Source organism: Notechis scutatus, chromosome 6 (genome assembly GCF_049901735.1).
Source record: "Notechis scutatus isolate UNSWTSFEM ecotype Mainland chromosome 6, rNotScu1.2, whole genome shotgun sequence".
Taxonomy (NCBI): domain Eukaryota; kingdom Metazoa; phylum Chordata; class Lepidosauria; order Squamata; family Elapidae; genus Notechis; species Notechis scutatus.
In genome coordinates, this window is record NC_142014.1 from 6,096,895 (window position 1) to 6,113,306 (window position 16,412).

The 16,412-nt window shown below is 38.1% G+C and overlaps 1 protein-coding gene across 1 annotated transcript in view; it reads left to right on the forward strand.

Moving 5' to 3' along the window:
• The window catches only part of ZNF277 (zinc finger protein 277), a 61,640-nt gene that overhangs the window by 16,402 nt on the left and 28,826 nt on the right, over positions 1 to 16,412 (forward strand). The window contains exons 3-6 of the mRNA XM_087969282.1: positions 4,997 to 5,085; positions 6,630 to 6,712; positions 13,440 to 13,531; positions 14,922 to 15,032. Of these exons, the coding sequence (XP_087825408.1) occupies positions 4,997 to 5,085; positions 6,630 to 6,712; positions 13,440 to 13,531; positions 14,922 to 15,032 (375 nt within the window). The remainder of the gene's footprint in view (positions 1 to 4,996; positions 5,086 to 6,629; positions 6,713 to 13,439; positions 13,532 to 14,921; positions 15,033 to 16,412) is intronic.

The following is a 16,412-nucleotide window of genomic DNA, read 5'->3' on the forward strand; positions in this document are numbered from 1 at the left end:
CAATAAAATTATATTTTTTCATAGTTTTAAAATTGTGAATGTGAAAGTCCATCCTGGACATTATAGACACAGGACTAGAATTACTCATGGTGAATATATGTGCCAAATAGTTCTAGTTATGAAAAAGTGGAGAGTTAGGCCATTGTACAAATGTAGACCACATTTTGGAATTTTAAACAAAATGTCCAAACTTAAAACTGAAGACCCAGAAGAGAAACAGAACTTTAAAATTATTCTATGAATTTGCACCAACTCTACATAGTAGTACAAAATATATTTGGTTCTGATTTCTTTCTGACTTTCTGCCATTTTATATTTAAATTTCATCCTGTTAAAACAGAGGTGTCAAACTCAAGGCCCATGGGCTGGATCCAGCCCGTGGCGTGCTTAGATCTGGCCCACGTGGCTGCCCTGGAAGCAGCAAAGGACCAGCCTGTAGAGCCTCTGCCAGTGAGAATGGAACTCGGGAGAGCCGAGTGCGGCCCTCCCAGGCCCCGTGTTTGGCTGTGACGACCTCTGCTAGCAAAAACGGAGCTCAGGGGGCTCACGCGGCCCTCCCGAGCTCCATTTTTGCTGGCAGTGGCACCGCGGGCAGATTCTTTGCTATTTCCAATGCAGCCCTGCAGGCCAGATCTAAGCATCCCGTGGGCTGGATCCGTTTTTGCTGGCAGAGGGCTTCAGGAGGGCGTCACGGCCAAAAAGGGGCCCAGGAGGGATGCATGCGGTCCCACCTGAACTCCTTTTTCGCTGGCAGAGGGTTAGCAAAACAAACTAAAAACAAAACGAAAGGAGAAATGTTTCCCCTTTTGCATTTGAACATGCAAGAAGGGACAGGAAAGGAGAAAGAAAAAGAGGAAAGAAAATGAAAAAGAAGGAAAGATGGGAATAGAGCAAGGAAGGAAAAATAAGAAAAGAGGGGAAGAAAGTGGAAGGAAGGAAGGAAGGAAGGAAGGAAGGAAGGAAGGAAGGAAGGAAGGAAGGAAGGAAGGAAGGAAGGAAGGAAGGAAGGAGATGAGAGTGAGGGAGGGACTGAGGGAAGTTCTTGGCTATCACAGGTGCCCCTGACATGAGTGGCGTTGAGCTGGGCACAACCATCCCGGCCATACCCACCCTAGTCCCCGAGGTCAAATACAACCCTGATGTGGTCCTCAATGAAATCGAGTTTGATACCCCTAGGTATTCAAACGTAAGTATTTTGGAGGTGATTTTAAACACAAATAAAAATAATTTAATAAGAAAACGTAAAAAATAACCTTAGTAAATAAATAGTTATCTGCCTATACAATAGCTCTTTTTCAAGCACCATTCTCACAGAATCTCTAGGAAGATTTATTGAAAGGCAAAAGGGAGTATTAGAGGAATTCCATCAACTAAATTATTCCCCATCTAATAAGCAGGATATACCTAAATGCAACTAGTCCTTGACTTGTGGCCACAAGTCAAATTTCTGTTACTAAGTGAGACATTTATTAAGTGAGTTTTGCCCCATTTTATGACCTTTCTTGCCACAGTTGTTAAGTGAATCAGTTATTGAGGTAGTACAGTTGTTAAGTGAATCTGGTTTGATTGACTTTGCTTGTCAAAAGATTACAAAAATGATCACATGACCCCAGGACACTGCAACCATCACAAATATGAGTCAGTTGCCAAATGTCTGAATTTTGATCACATGATCATGAGGATACTTTAATGGTTGTGTATAAAATGGTCGTAAGTCACATATTTCAATGCCATTGTAACTTTGAACAGTCACTAAATGAACTGTTGTAAGACAAGGACTATCTGTACACTTACAGCAGGACTTTTTCACATATTACTGTCTTTAGGTGAACCACAAAGTGGTAGGTCTCTTTACTGATAACACAGAAGCTTGCATCTGATTGTTTACTAAATATCATTTGTAGTCAGAGTGACCTATAAGCCCAGTAAATAAATAAAACTTTTCAGTTGTACACTGGTATCGGCATTATGTGTTAATTATGAGAAATTAGAATTACTGAATGTTCATAAATTTACCAGGGATGTTGTGGAAACTAGTGAATATTCCTCAAACTTAAAAAGATTAAGAATATCCAAAACTATAAAAATATTTTTTTTTAGAAGAAAACTATATTCTAGTGTGGAAAGATTGAAGAAGGATTAGACTCGATGGGAGAAATATTCATTTATACAAGGGATAAAATAGCTGGAATTAAAATTCCAGATATGATAAATTCTCAATTTTATAATAAAGTAGGATTAAATTAATGTAGAATTCAGAAACTCCTGCAAAAAATGAAAAATAGAATAACATAAAAATATATACCTTTTCCCCAAAAACCTTTATTGTCAATGCACAACGTGTACAATGAGATTGGCTGAGCCTCCCTTAGCTTAGTGCACCCCCACAACACAATATTTCTGAATAACTCACAGTGAAAGAAAGAAAATCATACTAACAATACCTTCTGAAGATATTGTATAGAAAGTATAAGTGTATATGTATTAGTGGCTTTGTCACTTAGCAATTGCATACTTAGTTTGTCCCAATCTGTTCCTGTTCTCTTTATTGCTGAATTCAGTTCTGATTTATGTAAAGTTTACCTCAGTTTTTAAACATTTATATCAGTTCTGGCAGCAAAGTCAAAAATCTTTCCTTTACTACTTGCTTTCATTCATTAGTGACAGAATTGAATTACATGATTTTTATCTAAATAAAAGATTATTTTATTTAAAAATACTATAGCTGAATAAAATCATTCAAAAGAAACAGTATATTCTTATCTTCGTATGTCAAGACACAAAACACATTTACAGATCAGGAAGCCGCTGCCCTTGAAATAAAGGGAGTTCAAACAAACAGAATCTACAGAAATAAAAATAGTAGAAATAATTTATCTAATTTTTCTGAATGGTTTCTTTAAAAATAAAATATATTTTCTGTATGTAACTCATGTGTTATATTAAGTAGTTTCTAGATGTAGGTATTTTCATCTGTAGGAAATTATCACCTACCCCTTTCCTAGAAAAATGAAATATCCTAGGAAATATTAAAAAGGCAGAATATTTCCCCTAAAAAGAGTAGAAACTCAGAAGCAGAAACTCACCTCAGAAGGAGAAACTCAGCCCCCGCCCTTTGCTAATGGGTCATAACTCTAGCCTAGGCCTGCATATTTTATATAACAAAGATCTCCAGGTAGAGCTATAATAGGAATTACCCAAAGCCCTTTCATTACATCATCATCCAGCAAGGCTCAACCAAGCCTGGAACTCAGGACAGCTTACAGAGTTACCCCTGCATGGCCCCATGGGAGTCTGACAACCAATCAGAATACAAGCTCAAATTCAAATCCCAACAGAGGGTATAAAACCCAGGCATTTACAGTATCTCAGCCCTCCCTCCCTTCCTTTTCCTTCATCTTGAAGCATGTGATCGTTCTTTTAACTTTGGAGCTCCAAGCCATGTCTTGTCCACCATTAAACCATCTTTCCAAATAGCCTCTATGTTTCCAGTGTCTTTTTCCCCACTTGGAACTGAACCCAGAAGGATATTTCTTCCAACACATCCTTAGCAGAGCTTAACAAATATATTATTTATTTTGAACAGGTGTGCAGTGTTCATTCAACAGATATGTCTTGTGCATTGTAAATTGGCATGAGCAAATGGAATTTCCTACTTTCACGTCTGTTGTACAAATTAAAATATGTACGCAATCAAATTATCTATAGTTTTCAAACAGATTTTTCTATATATTTTATAAAAGTCTACTAGGAATATTTGATTCATTTTTCCTTTTCTTGGCGTATTGTATTTCTAGTATACATACATCCAAAAGTTGACTTCTTAGATAGAAGGGCCATATGGTAGCACATGGTATTGTGGCACATAGCTGGATCCTGCATAACTTTTCATTATTTATTTTGTTGTATAATTAAACTGCTAAGTAAGGCTCAGCATTCATAACAGCATACATTTTTCAAAGGCTTGGGTTGGGATCAAGCTTGCACAAAGGATCCATTTATGTCGTAGGCTTATGTCAAGACTTAAAGCAAAATAGACTTAAAGACTTAAAGCAAAAGAAAGAATGTAGACCAAATAAAATCCTTTAAATAGTTGGCTTATTCAACACAATAAGTTTCCCATGTATTGGAAGAAATATCCTTCTGGGTTCATTTCCAAGTGGGAAGAAAGACACTGGAAACATTTTGACTGCTTGGAAAGATGGTTTAAAGGTGGACAGGACCACATGGTTTTGATGTCCTGGGCAAAAAAGCACATGGGTGAGAGAGGGAGAGAGATTTATAACCTCTGTTGGGCTTTGAACTTGCTTCCTGTTCCTGTGGCAAGAAATGTATCCTGATTGGTTGTCAGACTCCCATGGGGCCATGCAGGGATAACTTTGCAGGTTGTCTTTTGAGTCCCAAGCTTGTTTGAATCTTGCTGGGTGATGTAATGAAGGGGCTTTGGGCAATTCCTATTATGGCTTAGTGGCTTTGCCCTGAAGGATCTTGAGTGAGGGCATTTGCTTATGAATAGACCTAGCCATCTCTTTATCTCTTAAGTGCTGACATCTGCTGTGGGCTATTGAGGAGGGTGGGGGCTATTAAGAGTGAGTCTGCTTCCTGCCTAAAACCATGTTTCTCCATTTCTCATCCAGGGAAATATAATATTCTGCCTTTTTAATATTTCCTAGAGTATTTCATTCTTCTTGGAGAGGAGTGGGTGCTAACTTCCTACACATGTTTAAAAACAGGGTTCTGTGTGTAAGTTGTTCATCTGAAAAATGTTTAGCAAAGGATTCTCAATTTGTATCTTATCCACATGTTGGGTATATTATTATGGCTAAACAAAAGTGTTTAGTTTGAAGAAATGCCTTCATAGAAGACTAGTAGTACTAATGAAGTTTCCAAATACTGCAAGGAAAATTATTTATTTAAATGTTAATAGAATTAATTAATTGTATAGTGAGACAATTATAGAGTTGTTTATAATTTTTCTTATTTTTCTCCCCTGAAGGTATGTTTTGTACTGGAAGAAAAGATTCACAGAACAGCCTATTACTGACTTCTGTTGTAGAATAAGGACAAACTCTGAAGCAGCTTTAGGTAAGTGAGTTTTGTAATAGAAGCTTTGTAGGCCTGATGTGAAAAATCCCTGTTTTTACTAATCACCAAGTGACACATTATCTACTTAATTACCTTACATGCAAAAACACCTGTTTGAGGACTTATGTACCATGAATCCTTTGATTTAGTCTTTGGCTGTGAAATACCATAAAGTTAAAGGTATATGAATAGGATTGGGAAAGCCTAAATCACACTTTATTGTGATTCCCAAAGTACTTTAGGAATTGAAATGCAGCAGGAAATAGTCACATTTGGGGGCATATCTTCTCACCAATATCTATTTGGAAATCAAATAATTAAAATGAGTTAAGTCTTTGATCAGGTTTTGCACTTTAAGTTGAAAAGAAGAACCCATGGAGAAAAAAATCAAGATGTTCAAAACTGAAGAACAAAGAAAGTCCAGCTGTCTATTGAAAAAGCACCTTTGGGACAACTATGACACGGAGACTGAAATCTCCATAGATTTGCCTGGGGTAGGCAGTTGCAAATGGATAACCACAGGGCTGTATTGATCTGTGATAGGAAATAGGCCAATAAACTTTGAGACTTATTCTTTGGATAGATTGGAGAAAAGTAAAAACACTTTATGGATAGCTAAACTAAATCTCCAACAGCAATCTTAGTGTCTTCTTGCCTGCATGTACCTGCTATATGTCTGTACACATATTAGCTAATCTGACTGTTCTTTTAAAAGGAACTATGCCATCTGTGTCTTGGAGGAAATCAGGGAATTATGGAATCATAGAAACAAGATTTTTAAGGCAAGCAGTGAGGATTGTTTCCATAAACTGCTTGAAGGCAGAGGTGGTATTCAACTGGTTCGCACCTATTCAGGCGAACAGGTAGCGGTTATTTGGCATGGGTCACCCAACCAGTTGGCTGGCCATGCCCTCGACCCAGTCGCCCGGTCGCTCACTTGCCCCAGTCACTCTCCTAGCTTTCCCTACCACGTGGCAGCTGTGGCGCAGCTCGGGCAGATGTCCCAGGGCTGCTGCACATGCACATGGATTGCTTTTTGAGTCCTCCCCATCTCCGTGAAGAGATTGCTTTATGAAAGACAACCAGCTGATCCACCCATAAGCCTTTTTATACAGTACAAGGCCATCTGATGATGTTCTGGAAGCGAAGCTGTTTCGGAATGGCCAAAATGAATTGTGGCCCCTCCCAAACTGGGGCCTGCTTCAGAAGCCACACAGCCTCTGTGTATGTGGTTAGGGCATCGCAACTCAATCTTGAAAGCCTGACAAGCTCTCCTCTATTTCAACTTATAGCTAGCCCATTAAGGAACAAGTTGTTTTGAATGCCTTTGTTTTGCTTTCTAATTTCCCAGGATTTAAATATATTTTCAGTTGCAGCTCCCTCTTCTGCTCTTATCTATATAGGAGAGTAGGATGAATGACCACTTCATCCTTTCATATTTGCATAATTTGAGGCCTCAATGCAATGTGTCATTTAAGAAGTATCCTAGTATACTAACAAAAGTTACACATTTTGCTTTGATACTTATCTTTACTTTGTAACAGAGGATCAGGACAATTATTTTCTTTTATGTGATGCCTTACCTGAAGACAGAGAACTAAGGGAGAAACTTCAACAACAAAGACTGGTAAGATACTATTTTGTTTAAATATATTGAGATTGTGAAATGATTTATACAGATAAATTGGAAGTCAACAACTCCTAGATCTTCTCTTTCAATAGTATGTTACAGACTGACCATAACAGTTTAATAAAGAAAATTTAGCCCAGTGGCTATATCACTATGTTTTGGGTTCTTTTTTTAATATTTATAGATATAGTGACAAAATGCTTAGCCGACGAACAACACCTAAAAACCGAACTACACACTCTCACCAATGTACTAACAGCCAATGGATTCCAAAGAAAGAAGATTACCCACCTAATCCAAAAAGAAACCCCAACCAAAATCCAAGACAGAGAACAAGAGAACGGCAAAGCCCTCCTCCCATATATAAAAGGCACTACAGACTGTCAGACTGGGAGTTGTACTATCAGGCCTCAGTACTTAAAAGGATGAAAGAATGGATTAGTTTGAGGCATAAAAGATTATTAACTTTGGAGGGACATGATGTTCAACTGAGGTGGCATGCCTTTTTATGGTGTGGGAAAAACAAAATGCATAGTTATTTCCAAAGACATTATATTAGAAATACACCTATTGTTAGTATGGGCAAAAACTAAAGAACAACGCTATTTGAAAATACCAGTCTGTCTTTCTACAATGGAGACATTGATACATCCAAATATTATTAATATGGAAAAAATTACAAGATATAAAGATATTTTGAATGAAGAGGGGGAGCTTAAAACTAAGCAAGAATTGAACAGTCAAGGGATTGATATAACATGGTGGCCACAAGTGCAGATACAATCTCAATATGCTAAAATATATGGTTTTTATAAAAACCAATAGAACTAGATCAGATATTAACAGGGATGGGTGAAAAACTAATTAAAATATATAGTTATCTATTGAGCATTAAAATGGAAGGGGAGCAAGTAAAGGAGACAATGATAGTATGGTTATACAATAGAATTAGATAAATGGCAGAAATTGTGGGATAGGAATTATAAATTAATGATGTCAACTGCATACAAAGAAAATCTTTATAAAATGTTTTATAGATGGCATTTTTCACCCACAAGATTGGCAAAGATGTTTAAGAACATGTCTGCAAAACATTGAAATGTAATCAGATACCAGGTTCGTATTTTCATATGTGGTGGACATGTCCAAGGGCAAAAAAATAATTGGACAAAAATACATACATGGTTGGAAAAAATGACAAAGTAACATATAGATTTAAAACCAGAAATATTCTTGTTGGGCATCTTACCGGAAAAATATAATAAAGGAAATGCATACTTGATTTTACATGTGCTAACTGCAGCTAGAATTGTACTTGCACAACAATGGAAAAATGAAGAAATCCTTACTTTAGTTTACTTTATTGTCATTGCACCTCGCACAATGAAATCAAGCACCATCTTCAGTGCACATCATGACCATGACCATGACAATAAATACAAACACACATCCTTCACACTTCACACATTGAACCGGAAACCCCTGACACCACACCAACACTGCATTATACAGCAGAATTCAAAAGAGCTACTGCCCTGGGATAGAAGCTGTTTTTCAGCCTATTTGTCCTTGTTTTTGTTATTCTGCCAGATGGTAATAGTTCAGAAAAAGGGTTCCCAGGATGAGATGGATCTTTGAGAATGTTTTGAACTTTCTTAAGGCAGCAGGAGCTATAAAGCTCTTCCAAAGAGGGGAGAGGGCAACCAATGATCTTCTGGGCAATGATGTTAACCCTCTAGAGTGTTTTCCTATCTGCCACTGTGCAATTGGCAAACCATACAGAGGTGCAGTATGTTAAAATGCTCTCTATGGTGTAGCGGTAGAAGGTCACCAGCAGTTTTTCATTCAGTTGTTGTTTTCTGAGAAGTCTCGGGTAGTATAATCTCTGCTGGGCCCTTTTGACCAGGGCTGCAATGTGGGTACCCCTGGTCAGGTCCTCTTTTTTTAGGGTAACACCCAGAAATTTAAAACTGGCCACTTGTTCCACTCGGTCTCCATTGATAAGCAAGGGCTGGATGTCTGATCTGTTCCTTCTGTAATCCACTATAAGCTCCTTAATCTTATCGGTGTTGAGGACCAAGTTATTGTCTACACACCACAAAAGCACCCGGTCCACCTCATCTTGGTAGGCAGATTCATCCCACTCAGAGATAAGTCCCACCACTGTTGTATCATCTGCAAATTTAGCAATAGTATTACTAGCGTGAGTGGGAATGCAGTCATGCACATAAAGAGTATAGAGTAAGGGACTCAACACGCAACCCAGTGGTGTACCAGTGTTAAGAATAAGGGCTGAAGAGGTACAATTACCCTCTGTGAGCAGCCAGACAGGAAATCCATGATCCAAAGGCAGATTGAATTAGAAAGCCCAAGGTCCAGAAGTTCAGACACTAGTCTATGTGGAAGAATTGTGTTAAACGCAGAACTAAAATCCACAAAAAGCATCCTCACATAGCTCCCCCGCTGTTCTAGATGAGTCAGAGCAGTGTGAAGAGTGATGGCTATAGCAACCTCTGTAGATCGATTTTTTCTGTATGTAAACTGGTGTTTATCAAATGTATGCGGAAGACCAGAAGTGATGTACTGGCAGCCTAATTTCTCAAAGCACTTCATGATGATAGGAGTGAGTGCCACTGGTCTGTAATCATTGAGGTTATTGATAGGGAACTTCTTTGGCAGCAGAACAGTGGTGGAAGCCTTCAAACAAGATAGAATAGTGGGCTGGGATAAAGACCGATTGAAGATCCTGGTAAAGACTCCAGCCAACTGATCAGCACAGTCTTTAAGCACTCGCCCAGAGATACCATTAGGACCGGCAGCCTTTCTAGGGTCCACAGCCCTCAGAATGCTCCTCACCACGTGTTTCTCCACAATGAGGTGGGGGCTACAGTTGGCTGGTAGTTGTGTTTTATCTGTCTCTGATGTCTCCACTTCAAAGCGAACAAAGAAATGATTCAGTTCCTCTGCCAATGAAGCATCCCCCTCAGCAGGAATGACATTGGTCAGTTGATGGTTGGTAATTTGTTGAATCCCTCGCCCCACCTGCCTCATGTTATTGCTATAAAAATTATCCTCAATCTTCCTCTTATAATCAGTCTTTGCCTTCTAAATACCTTTCTTCAGATTAGCTCTGGCAGCACTGTATCTTGCCCCATCACCGGACCTAAAGGCCTTGGTCCTGTCATGCAAGAGGCGCTGGACTTCCTTGGTCATCCAGGGTTTCTGATTGGGATAGATCCTAATACGTTTATCCACAGTGATAGTATCTGTGCAGTGTTTGATATAGCACAGAACAGTTGCACTGTGCACCTCTAGGTCAGGGTGGTAAAAGATGTTCCAATTTGTGTTCTCAAAACAATCCTGAAGTTGTTAGGAAGCATCTTCTGGCCAAGATTTCACTGTCTTTATTATAGGCAGAGCCCGTCTCCTAACAGGGATGTAAGTGCTAAAAGCAGTGACATATAGTCTGATTGTCCCAAATGTGGTAATTGTATAACCTTATAGCCATGTTTGATGTTGGTATATACTTTGTCCAATATGTTTGTCCTCTAGTAGCACACTAACATGCTGATAGAATTTAGGAGCATCTTTTAAATCAGCTTGATTAAGTCCCCTGCTATGATACACAGCATCAGGATACTTATTCTGCTGATTACTAACAATACAAGAATACAAGAATCCCAAGGTTTTGATTGGATAGATCCTAATACGTTTATCCACAGTGATAGTATCTGTGCAGTGTTTGATATAGCACAGAACAGTTGCAGTGTGCACCTCTAGGTCAGGGTGGTAAAGATGTCCCAATTTGTGTTCTCAAAACAATCCTGAAGTTGTTGGAAGCATCTTCTGGCCAAGATTTCACTGCCTTTATTGTGAGCCCATCACCTAAGAGGGATGTAAGGTGCTAAAAGCAGTGACATATGGTCGGATTGTCCCAAATGTGGTAATTGTATAACCTTATAGCCATGTTTGATGTTGGTATATACTTTGTCCAATATGTTTGCTCCTCTAGTAGCACACTTAACATGCTGATAGAATTTAGGGAGAACTTCTTTTAAATCAGCTTGATTAAAGTCCCCTGCTATGATATACACAGCATCAGGATACTTATTCTGCTGATTACTAACAATACAAGAATCCCAAAGCTATCGTATTGGCATCAGATGGGACATAGACTGCAGTAATCAAAACCACACTGAATTCCTGCAGAAGATATATGGGTCTACATTTAAGAGTCATATACTCCAGATCCATGGAGCAGTGGCTGTCTACAGTCTTTGTATTGATACACCAGCTTTTGTTCACATAAAGGCTTAAACCTCCCCCTTTGATCTTGCCAGAATCTCTACTCCTGTCCTGCCGGTGAGCTATGTAGCCTTCCAGCTCAACAGCTGCATCTGGAATGAGTGAATGAAGCCAAGTTTCTGTGATTAGCAAAACACAGCAGTTCTTGATGAATTTAGTCTTTGCAATCTGTAGCCTTAATTCATCCATTTTGTTAGTCAGAGATTTTGCATTGGTAAGAAATATATTTGGAATTGAAGGCTTGTGTGGAAACTTACTCAGCCTAAAAAAAACCCCAGTACGGTATCCTCTCTTCCTCTTCCTGTTCTTCTTTCTCTGCCTCTTCCTCCTTCCTACAGGGTTAGTGATCCATGGCTCCCTCAGGGGCCTAGCTGCCTCCTTCGGTATGTTATGAGAATGTATAAAATCATTCATAATAGCCTTTTCACATTTCAGTCCAATTTGTAACAAGGCTTGCCGACTATAGATGCTCCTTGCCCCACAGGATTCAATCAAGGAAAGGACCCAAAACATACACAGAATCATACTCACCATACACTGAAAGAAGGAGCGGTTAGCCGCAGCATCCATGTGCGCAGCCATCTTGAAAACCGAAGATATTAAATATTTATATATTTATATATATTAAATAAAAATATTAAAATGTGCAGAAATGGATAGATTAACACTTAAAATTAAGGAAAAGGAAGAAACTGAAAACTTTTTAATGTGGGACTCATTTTACAAATGGCTAGCCAATAAAACAGAAGTTAGAAATATGGAAATATAAGAGAAGGATTAATTTTATAAGGAAGGTTTATTAAAATGGATAAGTAAATATTATTATTATAAGACCAATACCAATGTAATGAATATTATGGTAAATATTATAATTATTATTTCTCAAATTATTTGTAAACAGGCAACGCACTGTTTAAATAGAAACGAAATTTTTTATATGTCATAAAACTTTTCAAAACAAACAACCAAAAAAGAAAGATTTTTGCTCCCTTGGTCTTCTTTGAACTGATTTGTGCATGTGTTTGTGTTTTACCATTTTCATTGAATAGAAATGGAGAAATGGCAATTCAGGCAGAGTAAAAGAACAGAGCTCAACTTTGTGAATCTTTCACAAAAACTATTCTCAGAATGGTGCCTCTCAGCTCATTGCATGATTTGTTCCTGATGAAATAGCAGTGGAGTTGTTTGTGTGAAGGAACAAATGGTGTGGAATTTTCTCATTAGTGAATCTCTGTTTTTGCAGCCATTGAGAACTAGACATGCATATGTAAAACTAGTCTTCAATGGTGTTCTACCCAGTCATCCTCTTCCTTTGTAAATAAACAGAAGCAGCAAGAATGAAAGGTCAAGGCTAGTAGGACATTAGAGGAGAGAAACTTTGGTACATGGAAGCAGATCAGACCCTTATAAACAACATGAATAGGCTTGAATTATTTCTGTTCCCATTATCAAAATGGTCAAAGGCAATGTGAATAAATGGGAGCCTTACAGAGATATTATGGTCATTTTGATAGCTTTGAGTTTTTCTTTGGGGATAGAGGTTTATCTGTAAAGCATTTTAATTTCAAGTATCCTACAGTCTTTATATAAATCTAAATATCTTCAACACTCCCGGTTGCCCATTTCTTGATCATTTCCTATTACTGAAATATAAATGATTTATTCCTTTGGTTTTACATGGCAAAATATACCTTGATTCTCTCACACTCAGTTTGTTGCCCAAAACAACATGTAGCTAAGCACTGAGTACCGAGCTGTAAAATCCAGCAAAAGCAGTAAAAAAAATAAAAGCAGGAATAGAAACAGTACTAAAAATAGTGGGATGCCTTTTTGCTTTTAAACATATTTTTAAGAGTATAAAATTGATTTATGTTTGTGCATGTGGGGATTTTTAATTTGCATTGACATGCAGTGATATCTAACACAATACAAGACATACTTTTTCTCCATACAATCCCTCTGTGTTAAATAGAAAGGCACCCTACTTTTTTTCACAGCAATCCGCCTACTTTTCAAGCTTCCATTGACAGACATAATAACTAACTTGTTTTGTAGATGAAGTCCATCGAGTCATATTTGTATAACAGATCTTCTAACTATTTTTAGGATTTAATGGAGTTGGAGGGTTCTTCAGTTTGCATTCAAAATGCCTAGTTTGTTCAGTCTTTATTTGTTTCTGTTATTGCAACTTTGTACTATAGGAATATATTTACTTAATAAATAAGAGCAAAAACTTTTTTCCAATGGTCAAATGATATTGCACCACATATTATACACTATATTACAAGAATATGTTGTATATAGTTTAGCACAGTGCAACATTATATTATAATCATGGAAGAAGCAACATTTTTTTAGGAATACTTGCAACAGGTTCTTATTAAAAATGTGATGGAATATTTTGTTTTTCAATCAATAGAAAAGTATTCTGGATCAACAGCAGCAAGAAAGATATGATGCAGATTTTCATGGCATATGCATATTTTGTGACCAGCTTTTTTTGGGTAACAGGTTAGTACCGAACATTTTACAGTGGTGCTTTTATGTTCATGAGCATCCTAATTCTGGGTAATTGGGGAAAGTTCAGATGGGATATCACAGAACAGTTTTCAGACGTTGTTGTTATATTATGCTTACAAATTAGTAACCTATAGCAAAAGTGCAAAACATATGACTCAACAGCTATTGGCTTTCATTAGCTTTAGCCGATAGGTTAATTGTAACCCTATGGGAGTTACAATTCGCCATATCTGAGGACAACATAAAATCACAGAGTCTAGTGGTCTGTTTCATGCATTATTCCACCCAATGCTCCTAAAAAGCTTCTCCGCACAGAGGTGAATCTTGTTTTTAAGAATTTGCTGAGAACAGCACAGAGAAACCAATCTGATCTCCAGGGGGGAGGGGAGGGAGGTGTTGAGGTAATTCCCCCTTAGGAGAATGAGCGCACACAGGGAGACGTAGTGAGAGTAGTGAAGAATAACACACAACCAGCACATAGATACACTGTATAGTAAAATGTAGGTTTTTACTTCCAATAAACGTTTAAGCAAACAATGGGTAGAAGAATAGGGAGGTAGATTCTGCAATGTAATTTGTTGTGGTATATAAGAATAAGGATTTAAAAATAGATAAGACTGGAACTGTTTTTTTTTTCTCTTTAAGGATGATTATTAAACAGGATATAGATTTTATTGAAATAGATATGGAAATGGGAATTTATTATAACAATATTAACTGATATTTAATAAAGCAATGAATAAAGTTAAGATGAATTATGAGAATTGTAATGGAAAGGTTAATATGAAATAAGTTAAGATATGAACGGGAATTGGATAAAATAAGTATAATGAATTTAATATTTGAGAATATTTAAAGGAAAATAGAATAAGTAATAATGTGATATGAAATTGAATAAGAAAGACGAATATGTAACTATGGTCATGTTTGTATTGAAATGTAAAAACCTGGAACCACACTGTTTGCCAAAAGAGATGTTTTTTACAATGTAAAAATATTTTTTTAATTGGAATCCTAGGATGATTGTCCTTGACAGGGTGTAAATTCCACTCAGCAGCACAATAATTCTTGAGAGCAAACCTCTCTTTTAGTTCACATGGGATTTCACCTCACAAGCTCACTTCCCCATCTCAAACCCCCCCGTTACTTTGGCAATCAATAGCAAGCATGCATCAAAGTAGAATCCCATGCTGGAGATCCAGCTGATAGCTGTTTACAGTAAAATTAGAAATCTAAGCAAAAAGATATACTACCTTCCTTCTAGCAGCACTGCTTAATTCCAAACATTATGGTTTTCATTTGAATATATTTAATTGTGCCCTAGAATGTAAGTAGAAGGGGAAAAAAGAGACACCTGTATTCTGTTTCTTTTATTTTGTAGGTCAGTTCTTCTCAATCACATGGCAAAAGATCATGCATTCAATATTGGATTGCCAGACAACATTGTGAACTGTAAGGAGTTTTTGGATGTTCTTCAAAAAAAAATTGACAGGTACCTATTTGTATATAGCCAAGAATTAAAACAGCGCTTCCCAAATCTGGATAAATTGGAAAAAAGTGACATAGGAAAGGATAGCCCAAGCACAGCCAGGACATTCCAATTTATTTAAAGTGGTTTACTAATATTGGGTAAAAAGGATCTTCTGATAGAAAAGTTTGAGAATGAAGGAAAATGTTTGGAAAGCACCAGGGGTGGGATTCAAATTTTTTAACAACCGGTTCTGTGGGTGTGGCTTAGTTGGTGGGCATGGCTTGGTGGTCATGTGACTGGGTAGACATGGCTTGGTGGTCATGTTACTGACTGGGTATGGCCAACTCAACATCACTCACATTGAGGCACGCATCTCCTTGCATGGCCTCTCGTGACTGTGGGGATGCTGCAACAGTCATAAGTGTGAAAAAGGGTCATAAGTCACTTTTTTCAGTGCCATTGTAACTTTGAATGGTCACTCCACACAAGCAAAGTACCAGCAAAGAAGGGGGAAAAAAACTCCAGAGGAGTTCCTGAGACAGGAAGTCTAGTCCTGCCAAGAATGTAATAAGGGTTAATGGAGAGGAAGTTTCTGTAAGCAACACCAGAATGTTTCCTTCCTGCCTTCCTTACAGGATTAGGCCAGTAATTTCTTCTAACAACCAGTTCTCTGAACTGCTTAGAATGTTAACAACCGGTTCTAGTGAATTGGTATGAACTGGTAGAATCCCACCCCTGGAAAGCACTGAACTAAAGTATTTGCTAGATAAGGGGTGTGTGATATTAGTTTTGTCTATAGAGATTCTCAGCCATCCAAGTCATGATTGTCCCAAAGGTGCTTTTTCAAGAGGCACCTGGACTTTCTGGTTTTTCTTTGAAGACATTTCACTTCTCTTCCAAGAAGCTTCTTCAGCTCTGACTGGATGGTGGGGAATAGAAGGATTTATACTGCTTGCAGAAAATTGGTCATTTGCATTCTTTTAGCAAGTCATTCAGGCCACCTGGAGATTTATCTGTGTCATCAGGATCACCTGTTTAGTGTAAATGGGTGTGGAGCAGTGGTGGTATTCAGCCGCTTCGCACCGGATCTGGCGAACCGGTAGCAAGGATTTGGCATGGGTCGCCGAACCGTAGTAAGTTTTGGCTGGCCACGCCCCCGACCCGATCACCCAGTCACTGCTGGCTCACTTGCCCCACCCACCCGATGCTCGCTCACCCTGCCTGCCTGACACTCACCCCTTAAGGTATTTCTTTTTTTTTCCCTCCCGACAATCAGCTGTTCATAAAATCAGCTGTGCTGGGATTCCCTTTGCTGAGACCCAGGAGGGGGAAAAAATGGCAAAAAATGGAGTGAGGGGCTCAGTCCCCCCTCTCCATTTTTTTGCCTTCCTGAGCCCCAGA